At 34.0% G+C, this 16,777-nt stretch overlaps 1 protein-coding gene across 1 annotated transcript; it reads left to right on the forward strand.

The window, feature by feature from the left end:
• Nucleotides 1-3,675: 3,675 nt before the first annotated feature.
• LOC111379469 (methanol O-anthraniloyltransferase-like) lies at nt 3,676-7,518 on the forward strand. The gene is made up of 5 exons (XM_023002841.1): nt 3,676-4,182; nt 5,917-6,325; nt 6,547-6,712; nt 6,846-6,943; nt 7,418-7,518. Exons 1-5 carry the CDS (start codon nt 3,739-3,741, stop codon nt 7,516-7,518), a joined length of 1,218 nt encoding a protein of 405 aa, XP_022858609.1. The 5' UTR covers nt 3,676-3,738.
• The last annotated feature ends 9,259 nt before the right edge of the window (nt 7,519-16,777 follow it).

A 16,777-nucleotide genomic window follows, 5' to 3' on the forward strand; every position in this document is an offset into this window, starting at 1 on the left:
ATTAAAGGTGGCACTAATGATAGATTAATTAAAATTTAATTTCGTGTAGTCTCCTTTTAAATATAGAGTTCACTTTTTAGGTTAGAGTACTCATAATCTTAGATTAACTAAATTAAGTTTAATAACTTAAAATCAAAGCTCGTCTACGTAAATAATCATATTAAAATATAATAAATATTATTTTATATGATAATTGATCTACCGTTATATTAATGCAACCTTTAATATATTTTATTATATAATTATAATAAAATTACATCTATACGCGAGCTTAAATTTTAAGTGATAACCTTAATTTAAATAATGTAATTTAAGTAATTAAACTTAATTTGATTAATGTAAACTTTTAAGTACTCCGATATATAACAATAAGTATTACAGTTTAATGAATATTAAATGAAGTTAAATTATATTAAATGATACTCTATTAAATATATAAGGGTATAATTGACATATAGCTAAAAGTATAAGAAATTTTTAGTAAGAACTTTAATTCAATTTATTCAACATGATATTGAAAATGGGTGTTGTTTAAGGAACTCAAATAATAGTCCTAAATTCTCATTTGATATTAAAATATTTTAATTTGATTAATAGGATTAATTCCAAATGAAATTGAGAAATGGATGTTTAAGGAGCTCAATTGATGGCATTAAATAACCATTTATAGATATTAAAAAATATTTTTTATTTAATTAATAGCATTACACTTAAATGGATATTAAATGGTACTATATTAAATATATAAGGGTAAAATTGACATATAACTAAATAAGTAAGGGTAAAATTGGTATTCAAAAGTTTCTTTTCAATCCACACTTTTAATATATTGTAGATGTGGATAGATGATGATGATCCAACAACACTGGATCTGACCTATTTAATTAATGAGCATTTATTCCTTGGCTACTCTTGATACTATTTATCAAGCTACAGTCGATTTGGAAAATGCAGTAAAGAAGGATTATAAAAGGTGGTTGTTTTGGCTTTAATATAATTTTTTTAATTATTTTTGAATTCAAACATTTAATTTATTTTTAATGAATATTTTACTTTTTCATATAAATTTAGTGATTTTCAATTTAGTTTTCTATTTCATGGCAGTGCCTGCATGTATTGAAAAAGAAGATAATTAACTTCTATGTAAATCAACTATATTTCTTTGTAAACCCATTTTTTCTTCTTTTTCCTGACTGCCTTCCCTTGTCAAATTCTTAGATTTTTCTGTGTCTTCAGATAAATTACTATGGATTATAGTTCTCTTTGAAATGTTATTTACCGCCTGTTTGATCCCCATTCTAATCTCATTTTTTTTTTTTGAAATCTCATGTTGTTACAGTATTCTTCTGATAAATTAATTCAGCAAGTTCAGATTTTGTCTGGCGAGAGAGCCGTTGAAAATCGACGGACTATTTTGCCCCCTGAAACAATTAGTAATTACATTCTTGTCATCCTCTTTTTTAAAGCCACCTAAGGTCAGTTCAAAGGTAGATTTGGCAAGAACAAATATCCAAGATTCATTCTTGCAGTATACGATTCAGCAAGTTCTGTATTTGTCAGTTGACAGTCCTTTTGTCTCCTTGGGGCCTGCAACTGTGGAGAAAAAATTTGGAAAAAATGAGAAAAAAATGGGGGCCAAACATGCGCTTAAAATATATACGAGCATTTATGATTGCTATCGGTCGCATTCTTTAGTAAATAACTCTTGGCAATTGGATGAATTCTCTCATGAGTTGTTTTCATTGAATGGATCCATATTTTCATTTTATGTCCGTGTCCGCAGCAGAGCCACAGGTTTGTGCATTTGGTGTTTCATCCTGAGAGTTAGCATTGACAAATCTTGAAACTTCAATCTACAATCCCTTCTTCAGTCTCAATACAATTGAAAGATCTTGCTTTTTCTAGGTTTTCTTTTTTAATATTAAATGGCAACATGAAAGTGCATAGCACATTTCAACATTCATTTCACATCTCCAGTCATTTAGCTTTATTTTTGCATCTTGCATTTGATTTTGGCCACTTCACTGGTTGCAAATATTGACGGAAACAGATGTCCTGGCCAATAAAATTTTCATTGTTAACCGTCTTCTTCTAATGGCTCTTGTGCTTGTTAAAATTTTAATCCAATATGTGGTGTTATTCTTTATTTCTAAAACGTACATCATTAGCACTACAATTTATTCAGATTTAGTTGTTCAATGATTTGCTGAGAAGATGAGCCAAATTTAGTTGTCTTTGGAGAATCGATTTTGTTATTACTATTTTGACTGACTTGTGGAACTATGTTTTCAGATTGGGCTTTACTACATGTATTCGGGCGTGTACTTTTACATTTCCGGTTACACGCCCCTCACATGGGGGGCGGGTCCCACGCATTTCTAGTCGTTTGACGTCAAAAATGCCCCTTAATCTTGACCATGTCCCCTCTGTAGATTTTCCTCCCCTCCTACCTAAGCCATTGGTCAGGTTGCCCCTGTCCCTGCCCATTCCAACATCACAGCAGATTGTGACCTTCTCGCCTTTAACATGTGACCCAATTGTTCATGTCCCGATTATTAAAGTTTGCTCCTCCAGCCAAGGGTATTTGGTCAGTGCAGGCCCTACGATTTCAACGACTATTCCATCTTTAGGCTTAGATCTTGTGAAGCCTCTGATTCCAGATGTAGAATCAGTAGTTGAAAAAGGTGCTAGGGAGACACTTCGCTTGCTCATCAATTGTTCCAACCAGCCTAATTCGCAGCTGCTTGATGCATTTCCCTCTGTGCTGACCAGCAGCGATCATAAGCAAAACATACTTGCTGTCAGCAATCGCATCACAGCTATGGGCATTGTTCCCTTCTTCTCTAATCCCAGAGCCAAATCCAATTTTATGAATTTGAAATTTTCTTTTTTATGAAATTTAGATCTGATTTTTTCCTTTATTTTTGGCTGAAATTTGTATTTCAGATGATTTTAGATGCGATTGAGACACCGAAGCAGATAACTGAAATTTGTATTTTTTGACTGAAATTTGTGAAGTGTTCGTACAAGCTCCCGTCGGCTCCGAAGCGAGCTGCCTCTGCACCGATTAAGAAGAAGACCGTTCCAGTCTCCAAGCCGAAAGCTACTTCTCTGAAAACCACAAAGGGGAAGAAGCTTGCCCCTTCAAAAGCTAACCCAAAGCTAGCAGCTAAGAAGACCTTGGCTAGGAGCGTGAAGCCGAAAAGTGTCAAGTCTCCCGTAAAGAAAGTAGCTGCTAAGAAGGGAAAGAAGTGACGGGGGCACTATTATTGGACACTGTTAGTTTTGATAGCTTTATTTGGAGAATTTGAAGGCATTGAAGGGGTAGCATTGGGCGATCAGCTGGCGGGTAGGGAAGTTAGTGGTTCCTGATTTTTGGTCTTGGGATTGGTGTTTGTAGGGTGAAGTGGAGAAGATGAAGTATATTTCTTTTATTTTAATTTTTTATATGAAAAATATAAAGTTACATATTTGACCCTTTAAAAATCAGTCAAAATTTTGGTCAATGTCAATTTTGGGGTCAACTAACGGTTTCTGTCAATTTGGACTCTGGGTGCGCATTTTTTGAAGGTTTGGTACCTCCGGTGCCACAAACTAAAGGTTTGGGCAAAGTCTGCTAATAAATGAAAGATTTGGTACCGAAATGCATTTTCACATTATAAATTAATGCCCTCAAGATGTCAAAGCTAATAAGCCTTTTCTTTCCTTGCATTCTCTAAATAAAGAATTGTCTTTGCTATGGCATTTTCTTCCAACTTTGCTTTTTCAGTGAACCGGTGTAAGCCTGAACTGGTGGTTCCGGCAAAGCCGACACCACGTGAAATAAAGAAACTCTCCGATATTGATGATCAAGAAGGCTTTCGGTTTCAAGTTCCGATAATGTTTTTCTATAAAAACAATCCTTCAATGAAAGGGATAAATCCAGCTGAAGTCATTCGAGAAGGACTTGCGAAAACGCTGGTATATTACTATCCCTTTGCTGGGAGGATTATGGAAGGAGACAACAGAAAACTTATGGTTGATTGCAATGGCGAAGGCGTGTTGTTCGTTGAGGCTGATGCATGTATCATGCTTGAGCAGCTTGGGGATAACATACTCCCTCCATGTCCGTTAATGGAAGAGTTTCTGCACGATGTACCTGGCACTGGAGGGATCATTGGCTGCCCTCTTTTGTTGATTCAAGTAAGTACCAATTCGTCTAAAAGTTGTTGATTTAATTCAAATAACAAACTTTTAGCTTTTTAATTCAAGAAATTTCAGCTTTTGGTTTCAAAAATTTTATGCTTCCAACTTTCAATCCTTCATTCCTTCTATTCTCGAAAGTAGAGACCACACATCTCGTGTAACTTTCATTAATTAAGAGTCTGTTTGGGAGTGATTTTTTCCCCAAAAAAATTGATTTTTGACCGTTATTTCACTATTCTAATCGTCATATTTGACTTCTTCCCTCACATGTCGACCCCACTTTTTTCCTAACGATCAAAAAATCAATTCTCAAAAATCACTTCCAAATAGGCTCTAAATCAAAAGTTAAATTCTAGTCTCGAAGGACTGGGGAAAGATCAAGAAAATATTTTTTTTTCTAATTTTTCTCTTTTTCATCTTCTTGATTCCAACCCCCAATAACATGTTTATATAGGACAAAAAGTTTAATCTAATTTTAAGCCTAAGTAGGCCATAGTTGGTTTAATTGAACAAGTGGTTCTTGAAATTTAATTACAATTATAATTGTTCAAAACTTTCAAAATAATAATTACAATTGAATTCAAAACTTTATAGAGCTATCATAGAAACATGTTCAGCCATATATTTTTCAAACTTCAATAATTAGATAATATTTATTTGATCCAACACCATCAAATCTAATTATTAATCTTCGTTTTTCTCACTAAAAGCAAAAAATTGCAATCTACAGTATTTTCCTCTAATTTACATGTTTCATCCCATTCAAGATCCAATAATTAGGTACCGACATAACTGACAATTTTATCCCTTCAATTATTTTTGCTAATTTAAATTTTATTTCTTCAATAATCTTTGTGAACAAGTCACAAATTTTGAAGTTTAGGTATGACTAAACATTGAGCTCAAATTTATAATTGTTCAAATAGAAAATACTTAAAATAGTCACTTAACCCATTTTTCAGAACGACTATTCTCGATATGAATTCGTATTTTGTACTTTGCTCATTCTTAAATTCTCAATTCATTAATTTATTTGATCAATCAAAGTGATATAGAGCTTGTTTGGTACAACTAAAAAGTGAATTAAAATCAATTTTTTGGCTATTATTTTACTATTACAGACGTTAGTTTTGAATTTTTTTTCACACATGTAAGAGTCACTTTATCTTTAACGGTCAAAAAATCAATTATCAAAATTCTCACCAAACAAGCACATAATTCATTGGTGAATTATAGAACCATTAAATTCACAAGTAGATAAATTTCTGTTTGGTAGGGGTTAAAATTAGATTTTTAATACATTTTAATAAAAGTTGATGAGATATGTGGTTAAAAAGTTGTATGTCCCATAAAATATATGGTTTAAATTTGTTTTTGATTTTGACATAAATTAATTTGCACCAAACAGGGCATACACAATCTTGTCTAGAATTTAGATAATATATCGGGTGCTCAGTGGAACTAATTTTTCACACGATCATGCAATAAAATTGAACTCGACATGTGGTCTATTAATTACGCTCCAAGTGCACTAGTATTATCATTAAATTATTTTTGTTATAAGAACAAATCACAACCCTGAATATTGAAATAATTAACACTACCGACTTCAAGTCAGAGGTATCAATCCTTGTACCCTTGGTTGTGAATAATTTTATTTATTGCAACAAAACTATACTATAAGGACATGGTATCCAACAGGCATGCGGGTTAAATTAATCCTAAATGCAGGTAACCAGATTCATCTGTGGTGGATTTGCTTTGGGAATTCGAATGAACCACACTATGGCGGATGGTTATGGGATGATGCAATTTCTAAGTTCTATTTCTGAATTAATGAAAGGTGCATCTGCACCTTCTATTTCACCTGTATGGCAAAGAGAACAATATTTAAATGCAAGATCTCCCGCAAGAATTACATGCATACACCATGAATATGAGCAAATACCACAATCCACAGACTTTATGGATTCGGACAAGCTATTTCGGACTGCCATTTTCTTTACTCCTAAGGTTATACAAGCACTTTATAATCATTTGTCCTTGTCGGGAAGTTCTCAAAGGTGCTCAAGATTTGATCTCATAATAGCGTGCTTATGGAAATGTCGTACGAATACACTGAATCCATCTGACCAAGATTGTATCTGTTAAGCACATAAGGCTGTTTTACCAAATCAATAGGGCTGAATTCTGTGGCAGAAGTACATTGTATCTGTTAAGCACATAAGGGGTTTTCTAGTTAAAAAGTACTAATTAGCAATTAATTAATTAATTTCCTGCTTAATGGAATCTTATAGTGTTGCGTCCACCTCGGTATTACCTTCTAGATTTCACCATTTTATAGTAAACAATGCAATGCAGTGTATGGTGGAGTTGCTTCGGCCACTTCAAATATTAGTTTTTGTACGAATTTCAAGAACAGTAAGGGAGAAGATGGAGTTGTGGTACCGATATGCTTGCCACCATTGGCTGTGGAAAAATTCAAATATGAGCTAGAAAAGATTACTTGTGAACCACTCTGCAGAATGTAATTTTCGTAAGTTTGAATTATATTATTCACCTATTTAAAAATAAAGAATCCTGTTAAGGTGAATGAGTTCAGCAATTTGGTCATGATTATTGTGTTGTAATTTTTATTTTTATTTTTATTTTTAATACAGTTCAGTGTTAGTGTTAAACACTTTATTGTATAAGAATTGTTTCTTTAACCATTTGTTTAATATCGGCTTGACAAATGATGTTATGGGCCTCGAGAATAGTATATTTGGTAGAAATTGTTTAAAACTCATTGTTTTGGAACTCATTTCAATCATATGTTCTTTCAATAATATAATTTTTTATTTTTATGTGGATCGTAACTTTTCCCTATTTTGGAATCATATATTCTCCAAAAATTTTACTTTTAACAAAACCTATTGTACAAATGGTGTGGAAGCATGTTTAAAATTCTTGTATTAAGAATTGAGATAAGAAAATCTAGGAATAATTTGCTTGTATTGATTCGATAATGAATGAATGAATAAAAATTGTACAATCGTCTATATTTATAGGTAAATTATCCCTATTCCTAATAGTACTAGAAGATTAAAATAAGGAAACTAGGAAGCTAATAAATGTCTAATCTAATTAAAACTCAATAAGAAACTATAATTCTAATAAATATAAAAGTCATATTACAAAAGAACTAAATAAAAAATAAACTTCTAAAAAATATAAAACATCTTTGTAGTAGGAATTGTAGTTGTACTACATCAGTCCCCTCTACTTGAAGGAAAACTCGTCCTCGAGTTTTGTGTTTGCAAGGAAAATTCGTCTGGAGGAAAGTATTCATAGATATTAGCAACATTAAAAGTGTTGGAAATGTTCATTTCTGTTGGAAGATCAACTTTATAACACAATTCGTTAAACGTTCAAGATTCGAGATGAGCTGCTAAAAGAAGGAAAGGCATTATCACCAATCTTTTGAAGAATGCGAAAAGGACTAATCGTCTTATCTATAAGCTTATTGTACATGCCAATAGGAAAACTATTTTTCCTGAGATGAACCATCACTAAATCACCTTCGTTAAATAGATTAAGTCGTCGATGTTGGTCTGCTGCAGCCTTATGACGAATATTAGCATTTTCCAAATTTTGTTTTACCTCGTGATGAATTTTTTAAATATGTTAAGCGAACTCCTCTGCATTAGAATTAACATTAGGAAATCAAATCAAATCTACTGTGTGCCTTGGAACATTAGTGTAAACGACTTCAAAAGGAGTCTTCTTAGTGGATCGATTGGGCATACTATTAAAAGCAAACTCAATTTGTGAAAGGCCAGTATCCCACTGTTTTGGTTTATCTCCACTAATTGCTCGAATTATATTGCCAAGAGTTTGATTAGCCACTTTTGTTTGACCATCTGTTTGGGGATGACTTGTGCTACAAAACTTCAAAGAAGTGTCAAATATTCTCCACAATGTCCTCCAAAAGTGACTTAGAAACTTTACATCTCTATCTGAAATTATAGAACGAGGGATACCATGTAGGCGAACGATCTCGCAAAAAAATAAATTAGCCACATAGGAAGCATCTGCAATTTTCTTACAAGGAATGAAGTAAGCCATTTTTGAAAACCGATCAATTACGACCAAAACAGAATCATCTCCCCGTTGAGTTCGTGGGAGACCAAGAACAAAATCCATTGTAAGATCTTCCCATATTGTATCTGGAATAGGCAAAGGGGTATAAAGGCCAATATTTTGAGCTTGTCCCCTTAGCTTTCTGACATATTGTGCAACGTTGAACAAAATGACCAATATCTCTTTTAAACTCGGGCCAGTAAAATCTCTCTTCAACCAAGTCGATTGTCTTATCTTGACCAACATGTCCACCTAAACCGCCTGCATGTAATTCTCGAATCAAGTGCTCACGTAAAGAAGAACAAGGAATACATAATTGTGTTCCCTTAAACAAGAATCCTTTTTGAAGAAGGTGAGGGGTATAAATTCCTTATTATTCATCGAGCCCATATATCGCCAAAATCCTCATAAATTGCATACAGTTCCTTTAAACAATCGAACCCAACGACTTCCGTAGTAATTGTAGCTAACAAAGATGCACGTCGACTTAATGCGTCTGCTACTTTATTTAGTTGGCCAAATATATGTTTTATAACAAAAGTGAATTTCTACAAAAAGGTAATCCATCGAGCGTACATTTGATTCATTATTTTTTGAGAATTAATAAACTCCAAAGCTTGATGATTCGTAAATAGCACAAATTCTCGTTGAACCAAGTAATGTTCCCAATGCTTTAATTCTCAAATAACAACATAAAATTCTAACTCGTAAGTAGTACACTTTTGTCGTGGTTCACTAACCTTTTCACTGAAAAATTCAACTGGACGGCCTTCCTTCTTGGGACAACACTACTTCAATGCCCATAACTGAAGCATCACACTCAACTTCAAATATTTTCTCAAAGCTAGGTAGTGTCAACACCGGTGTAGTGCATAACTTTTTTTATTGTCTCAAAATTGTCTTCTTGTGCTTTGCCCTCAACCCTCGAATGAAGCGGCTACAAAAAGTTGCTAATCCATGAAATCTCTGTACTTCTCGCACGATTTTATGAGCTGGCCATTCGCGTATTGCTTTCACCTTTGCCTCATCAACTTGAATACCATCTTTACCCACCATAAAACCAAGAAATAAAAGTTGGTCGGTCATAAAGCAGTACTTTTTAAGATTAATATACAATTTATTTTCCTAGAGGCTGAAAACACTTCTGTAAGATGTGATAAGTGCTCATCTTCATTTTTGTTGTAGATAAGAATGTCATTTAAATAAACCATCACAAATGGACGAAGAACTTGGTTTATAATCGCATGAATGTGCTTGGCGCATTCGATAACACAAATGGCATCACTAACCACTTGTAGAGACCATCTTTTGTTTTGAAAGCTGTTTTCCACTCATCTCTGGGTCGAATACGGATATGATGATAGCCACTCCTTAAATCAAGCTTGGTAAATATCACTGCACCTTCCAACTTGAGGAGCATATCATTAAGACACAGGATGGGAAAGTGATACTTGATTGTTATTTTATTAATAGCACGACTATCTATACACATTCACCAACTGCAATCTTTCTTTGGTATGAGTATAGCAGGAACTACACAAGGACTCATACTCTCGTGGATCAACTCCTTATCAAGTAATTCATTAACCTATCACTGCAACTCTTCGTGTTCTATTGGGCTCGTGCGATAATGTGGTAAGTTAGGCAAACTGGCTTCAGGTACCAAATCAATATGATGTTGAATATTTCACATAGAGGACAACTTCTTTGGGTGCGACAAAATCAGCAAGAACTTTCTGAACCTTGGTGGAAATCTGTATAGTTACTTCTGTTGGACCTTTAACAATCAATGCCAATACTGTGTGAGGCTCTTTTACTTGTTCAAAGAATTCTAGGCCTGAGATTTTGGTAAAAAGTGGTTTCTCTTCCTTGATGGCAGAGTTGGTTTCCATAGGTTGAGATTGTGGTACCAAAAAAGGCTGAGATTGTGGTACCAAAACGATCTTCTTATTTAACCACCAAAATATGAAAGTGTTATCCCGTCCCTTATAAGTGGCATCAATTTCATAGTGCCACGGATGACCCAATAAAATGTGACAAGCATCTATATCCACCACGTCGCATATGATTTCATCTTTGTAATATTTTTCAATTGACAAAGGAACTTTACAAATCTCTAAAACTTGAACTTCTGGGTCTTTTTTAATCCATGCAATCATGTATGGTGAAGGATGTTTCTCATTCTTCAGATTTAGAGCCTTTACCACTACCTTTGAAATGACATTCTCACTACCACCACTGTTAATAATCACATTGCATAAGATGACCCAATAAAATGTGACAAGCATCTATATCCACCACGTCGCATATGACTTCATCTTTGTAATATTTTTCAATTGACAAAGGAACTTTACAAATCTCTAAAACTTGAACTTCTGGGTCTTTTTTAATCCATGCAATCATGTATGGTGAAGGATGTCTCTCATTCTTCAGATTTAGAGCCTTTACCACTACCTTTGAAATGACATTCTCACTACCACCACTGTTAATAATCACATTGCATACCTTATTACGAGCTGTGCATTGAGTTCTGAAGATCTTGTGTTGTTGAGAGGTATCTAGCTTTTTTGGAGCAAGCAAAAGGCGTTGGATAATACACGCCAATTCTTCCCTTGTATTTGCATCTGCAACATCACTACCTTCATAATCATTGTCTTCAAAATTTTGCTCTTCCCCACTGTTGTCTTCTTCTGCAAAGTTAATGGATCGTCTGTTTGGGAAGCTATTTGAAAGATGACCTAGTTGATTGTACCGAAAGCACTTTCCCAGATTAGGACGTGACAAGGGTCATTATTAGCTCATAGCTGTGTGTGATTTCTACCTTGGGTGTTAGATCGAACAGGGACGAGAGTTCCTCTTTGATTCTATGTTGAATTTTGAATTAGAGTAGCATCTTGCTGTTATTATTGTTGTTGCTTGAGGTTATTGCACCCTTTGGAGTAGTATAAGATTCTTGAATTGGCCGTCGAAAATTTCCTTGAGTATGGGCTGCAGTTCTATTCATCTGATTTTCCACTTTCATTGCTAAACTGACTGCATCTTTCATGGTCCAAATCTCTTGGAGAGCCAGTCGATCTTGAATGATTAATGATAAATGTATTTTACACACTTATTCAAGACTTTAAAACGATAATATTTAGTTGTTACTCGGATGAATTATGGTTTAAATTATTGCATTTCGTGTTGAATAGATAGAATTTAATGACGGTACAAGAAATTGAAGGAAATAAGCAAAAGTTGATAAAATTGGAGAAAAGGGCTAAGTTGTAAAAGATCCAAAGTTCGGGGACTAAAGTGCAAATGCTCAAAATTTCTGTCGAACCTCAAGATGAAGATTCAAGAGTTCTCAAAGTCAATTGAATAAAGAAAGACATCAAAGGGATGAAATATAATCAAATTATGATCACACATCAAAGTCCAACCTAAAAAATGTATGAGTCTAAACCTAAAAAATTTATGTATCGTTTTTAGACTCATATTAAGATCCATTTTGACATTGTAAATGATAGAATTTGAAAATTGTATCTGAAGCAAATTGTAACGCTTTGAATTAGCTTTCCAACACATCTTGAATCGCCTCGATCGAATATTAGAAGAAAAAGTTATGATGAAAAGATTAAATACTATGCAGTGTGATCGAACTGACGACAGCGCTTGGGTGCTACTAGGCGCTATCCCGTAGTGCCCAAGTGTAATGTTTCTGATTTTTTTCTCGAAAGTCAGAGCTTAGGCGCTGCAATCATAGTGCCCAAGTGCTACCATCAACGCTTAGGGGCTACCGGTGATTTGTTCACGGCGCTTAAGCGCGGACTCCTAGAGCTTAGGCGCTGCGCCGGGATTGTCTAGGGCGCATTTTTGGGCCATTTGGAATTCCATAAAAACCTACTTTCTACATAAATGGAGGAGACACCTATAAATACATCTTTTTCACACTTTTGGAGGGGATTCCACACATTGAGAGGCAAGAAAGACATCTTAAGATAAAAGAGATCAAATTCAAGAGGAGAAGAACAATAATTCAAGGGTTTAAAACTAAGATTTGGAACAAGAAGAAGAATTTGGTGCATGATTCATCCACTCCTCTATATCTAAATTCAAAACCCGGTGATGGACTCCACTATTTTTATTTGTTATTTTTTCTCTATTATAAATAGCTAAATCTATTGTTAGGGCGAATGATGTAACCTACTTGGGACCATTTGCATAATTTATTTAAGATTCTTGTTCTTTATTCTTTCATGTGTTGATTTTGCTATGAATTGAATGCATTATATTCTTCTTCACTACTTCGATGATTTTGTAAATCCTTTACAAATAGAGTTTTGAGTTTATAATTTAGACCATATAGTAAAATCTGGTAAATTGATAGAACGAGTAGATATACTTATACAAATTATTGCAGTTATAATTGAATCCCTATGACAAAGAACTCGTTTAACTAAGTTAGATTCGCATAGAGATATGAAATTGAATTAGATAAATAGACTCAATAAGAATTCGGGAGGTGTAAGTTGAATACAATAGGAGAATTCGATTGAACACTATATGAGATGTGAATCTTAATTTAAGATGTAAAGGTAATCAATAGGGGAAATTATTTTGCCCTAACGTCCATTCATTATTTAGTCTCTATACCACTCACTGTGTGCATCCAGACATATTTTCAAATAGTTTTATCAAAAATCAGTACATCTAATTCTTTGTTTGTTTCGATCAAATTAAAGTTAGGAATAATTGAACCAATTATTAAATAGTAGTCCTCGTGGGAACGATATCCGGATTTTTAGGTTTACTTTACAACTTGTTACGATCTGTAAACTTGCGAAAATAAAATCTAACAACAAGTTTTTAGCGCCGTTGTCGGGGACTATTTTTCTTTAATATTGGTCTAATTATTTCTTACTTTTGTTTTATTTTTTATTTTTTCTCTTTTTTCTTTTCAATTGATCTACTTGTTTTCCTTTGCTCCATTGACAAGGAATGAAAAGAAGCAAGAGGTAAAAAATCACAGTGATTGATTCCGACTTATATGAAGGTAATGTGCTCTTTGGAGAATTTCTAGTTAGACAAGAACTTAAAAGGTGGGGATATGATCAGCCTATTGAATTTGATAAGAATGGTTGGCCGAAGGGATTAAATATCAAATCAATTGTTTATCAAGAGATCAGACCGACATGTGAATACCGTGGTACATTTCATCATACGAAAAATTGCTCGTATTTGGCAACTCCAATGGAAGTGAAAGAACATATCTTTGATTATCCATATGAAGAATATTTGATTATAGTGAAATAATTATGGGAGACATTATCATGCAAAAATGTAAGAAGATTTAAGATCAAATAATTTCAGATGAGCCAAATAACATGCTGATGAATGATTCCATTCAACCCGAGGAACTAACGACTAAATATGCAGAACACATAAAAATGAAGGAATTAATCGCGAATGAGCCACATGAATCAATTGTATTCAATGAAGAGGGGATTAGCGTGTAAACATCGAACTTCATTGAATTTGTGATTAAAGACGATGAGAAGATCGAAGTATTTTTGATTGAGTGCGAAACAAGCAGTTTAGGCAGGTCATACCATATTCAAAAGGAAAATGTACGATTTTAGAGGACATATGAGATATGGAATAAAGTAAAATTAAGCAAGCTAAGCAGGAAATCCAGAGCCATATTCAAAGTGCCATGAAGCACTTGTGCAAAAGTCTAGCTAAAGACTTTAAATTAAGTGCTTTTTGGGAGACAACCCAAGCTTTCTTTTTTTATTTATTTTATTTCAAGTTATAGGATAGTTTACTTTATTTATTAGTCTATTTACGAGTCATCACCCATATCCCATCTACCCATAGGTCTTTAGTAATTAAGTTGGTTGTTAGGTATTTGAGCTAAGTAATCCTTGCTCTATGAGTTTAATTTTTTAAATTTGATTTTCAGGAACATGATGTTTCGGAACACTCAAACCAACACGGACATGGAGAAAATGGGACAAATCTCAAGTTTTGGGGAAAAATAAAGAAGAAGAGTCGATAAAATTCAACACCAAGGCACAACAACATCATAGGAACTACGGACATTTTAGGGAAGTTCTCCTCCTTTTCTTTTACATTTCACATTGAGGACAATGTTTAGTTTAAGTTTGGGGTGTATTATTAATTGCCTAACTGCCTACCTAAAGTTTGTGTGAACTGGACAGTTTGGCTTACAATTACGTTTTACTTTGAGATTTGGTGTTGATTTATGAACTATGGATAGAATGCATGCTAGATTGATTGAAACTTAACCTTGCAAAACTTGATATTATACGTGCACTAGAATTGAGTTTGACACTGTGATGAAACAAGTTGATTCATTTGTTAGATAGATTGATTCAATTAGACATATATGTTTTTCCTAAACCAAAGTAAATTATTTATCCTTAAACCAAAATTAGCATAGTTTGGGGTGACTTTATAGTTGCAGGAAGATGTGGATGTGAATTTGGATTCCATATGCGAAAACTTATGAATGGATTGTCTTAGAATAACATGATAAAACAAGGCGAAAGTCTTAAGTTGAAGGTCAATTTGTTTGAATAAGTGTGTGAAAAGGGTATTGCACTAATCAAGACATATACAATAGAAATCTAAAAACTTATTTTGAAAATTTTTTCTTCTTCTTCAGATGAATAATCAAACCCCCATGGCCGCTTTGTTAAAGACCCCAATCTCTTGGTCGCCAATTAAGTCCTCGATCAAAATTACCTCTCTGGTAAAAATTAAATTGGGGGTCAAAATCAAACACTTGGTCAAAATTATCATAGCCTCGTTCATTCCCAGAGTCATCATTATTTTCCCATTCTTTGAACTTGACATGGCTTTCTCTCTGCTGCTCCAAATTCCTCACAGCTGTCCTCGGCGGACCATCTTTATCGGTACGTTCTATGTCACCGTCGCCAGGAGCACCTGTCGATTGCCGATTTCATCTCTCCATCCACCCCTATTTCTTCGTTTCTAGAACCATAAGGAAGCAGTGTCGCAAGGGTAGCGATTCTCTGTGCGCAAGGTGGTTCTGCCTTGAAGTCCTCCTGTTGGTGGCCGGGATCGATCATCTGCAAGGGGTCGATGTCTCTTTCCCATGCCTGGGTCGACCTGAAGCTGGGCTATAGGGGATAGTCCCCTTCTTGCGACAATCCCATGATTTCGTACATCCAGGTTAGTAACTCCATCATCTCCAAAACCCATGTTGTCAACCATGTGTCCCTCTTCCTGCCAGCTTGGTAGTTCTACTATGTCTCTCCACCTCTTCTCAACTATTAACGCAGTCAACACTGTGTGATGTTGCGAAGAGTTTCATTCATGCCTTCTTGTCGTTGCTTAATTTTTTCAAACCTCAGTTAGTTGTCGATGGTATGTTTGCCACTCGAACCATCATCAGCCATCAGATTGAAGTGAAATCCTTGCTCTAATATCAATTTTGGTGCAGAAGCGTGTTTAAAATTCTTGAATTAAGAATTGAGATAAGAAAATCTAGGAATAATTTGCTTGTATTGATTCAATAATGAATGAATGAATGGAAATTGTACAATGGTTCCATATTTATAGGTAAATTATTCATATTCCTAATAGTACTAGAAGATTAAAATAAGGAAAATAGGAAGCTAATAAAAGTCTAATCTAATTAAAACTCAATAAGAAACTATAATTTTAATAAATATAATAGTCCTATTACAAAAGAACTAAATAGAAAATAAACTTCTAAAAAATATAAAACATCTTTGTAGAAGGAATTGTAGTTGTACTACATCAACAAAATTTGCATAAAACATGCCTACTGCCCTTAAATGTTTTGGTCCTTTTTTGCACCAAAAAGACCTATTAAGATTTTAATTTTATGAAAAAATTATCTTCAATCCTACACTTTAAGTTTCAACTTAAAAAATCAAGAGTTTCAAATTCAAAAATCAGATAAAATTATTATTATCAATAATAAAATTATTATTATTATTTAAAAAAATTATATATCTTTCTATCTACTATCTCTCTCTACAGAGAAGATCTGTTAGTTAGATCATCAACACCAACTCAGACCACCATACCGAAATCAACTACCCGACTACCCTCTTTACCCCCACCATAAAGCCCATGATCATCCATCCACTACTCCTCGACACCGAACTGAATGTCTCCAACCTTATAGGAAAAACCTGTCTACGAAAATGATCTTTTCTTCATAGGTTTGGTATAGCAGCAGATGGCTACGACATGGGGATGAGTGTGGCTCTCGTTTCTAGCTGAATTTGAAAGTAATTGGAAGGCAGCTAGGTATGGACCGCGGAGGGAGACGAAATGGAAACAATCACCCCCACAAATTCCATAGGCTACTCGTAGGGGCTAAGGGACAATAATTATTAGCCAAGATTTGGTGGAGATTTTGTGAAATATATATATATATATATATATATATATATATATATATATATTA

This window comes from Olea europaea, unplaced genomic scaffold (assembly GCF_002742605.1).
Source record: "Olea europaea var. sylvestris unplaced genomic scaffold, O_europaea_v1 scaffold1991, whole genome shotgun sequence".
Classification (NCBI taxonomy): domain Eukaryota; kingdom Viridiplantae; phylum Streptophyta; class Magnoliopsida; order Lamiales; family Oleaceae; genus Olea; species Olea europaea.

What these genes read in the sequence shown, in the direction of transcription:
- LOC111379469 (XM_023002841.1), top strand. Translation starts at nt 3,739, where the DNA reads ATGGCATTTTCTTCCAACTTTGCTTTTTCAGTGAACCGGTGTAAGCCT. An exon ending in TGTGAACCACTCTGCAGAAT is followed by an intron (nt 6,713 to 6,845) that starts GTAATTTTCGTA and finishes TTTTTAATACAG; the next exon opens with TTCAGTGTTAGTGTTAAACA. An exon ending in TGTTATGGGCCTCGAGAATA is followed by an intron (nt 6,944 to 7,417) that starts GTATATTTGGTA and finishes TCTTTGTAGTAG; the next exon opens with GAATTGTAGTTGTACTACAT.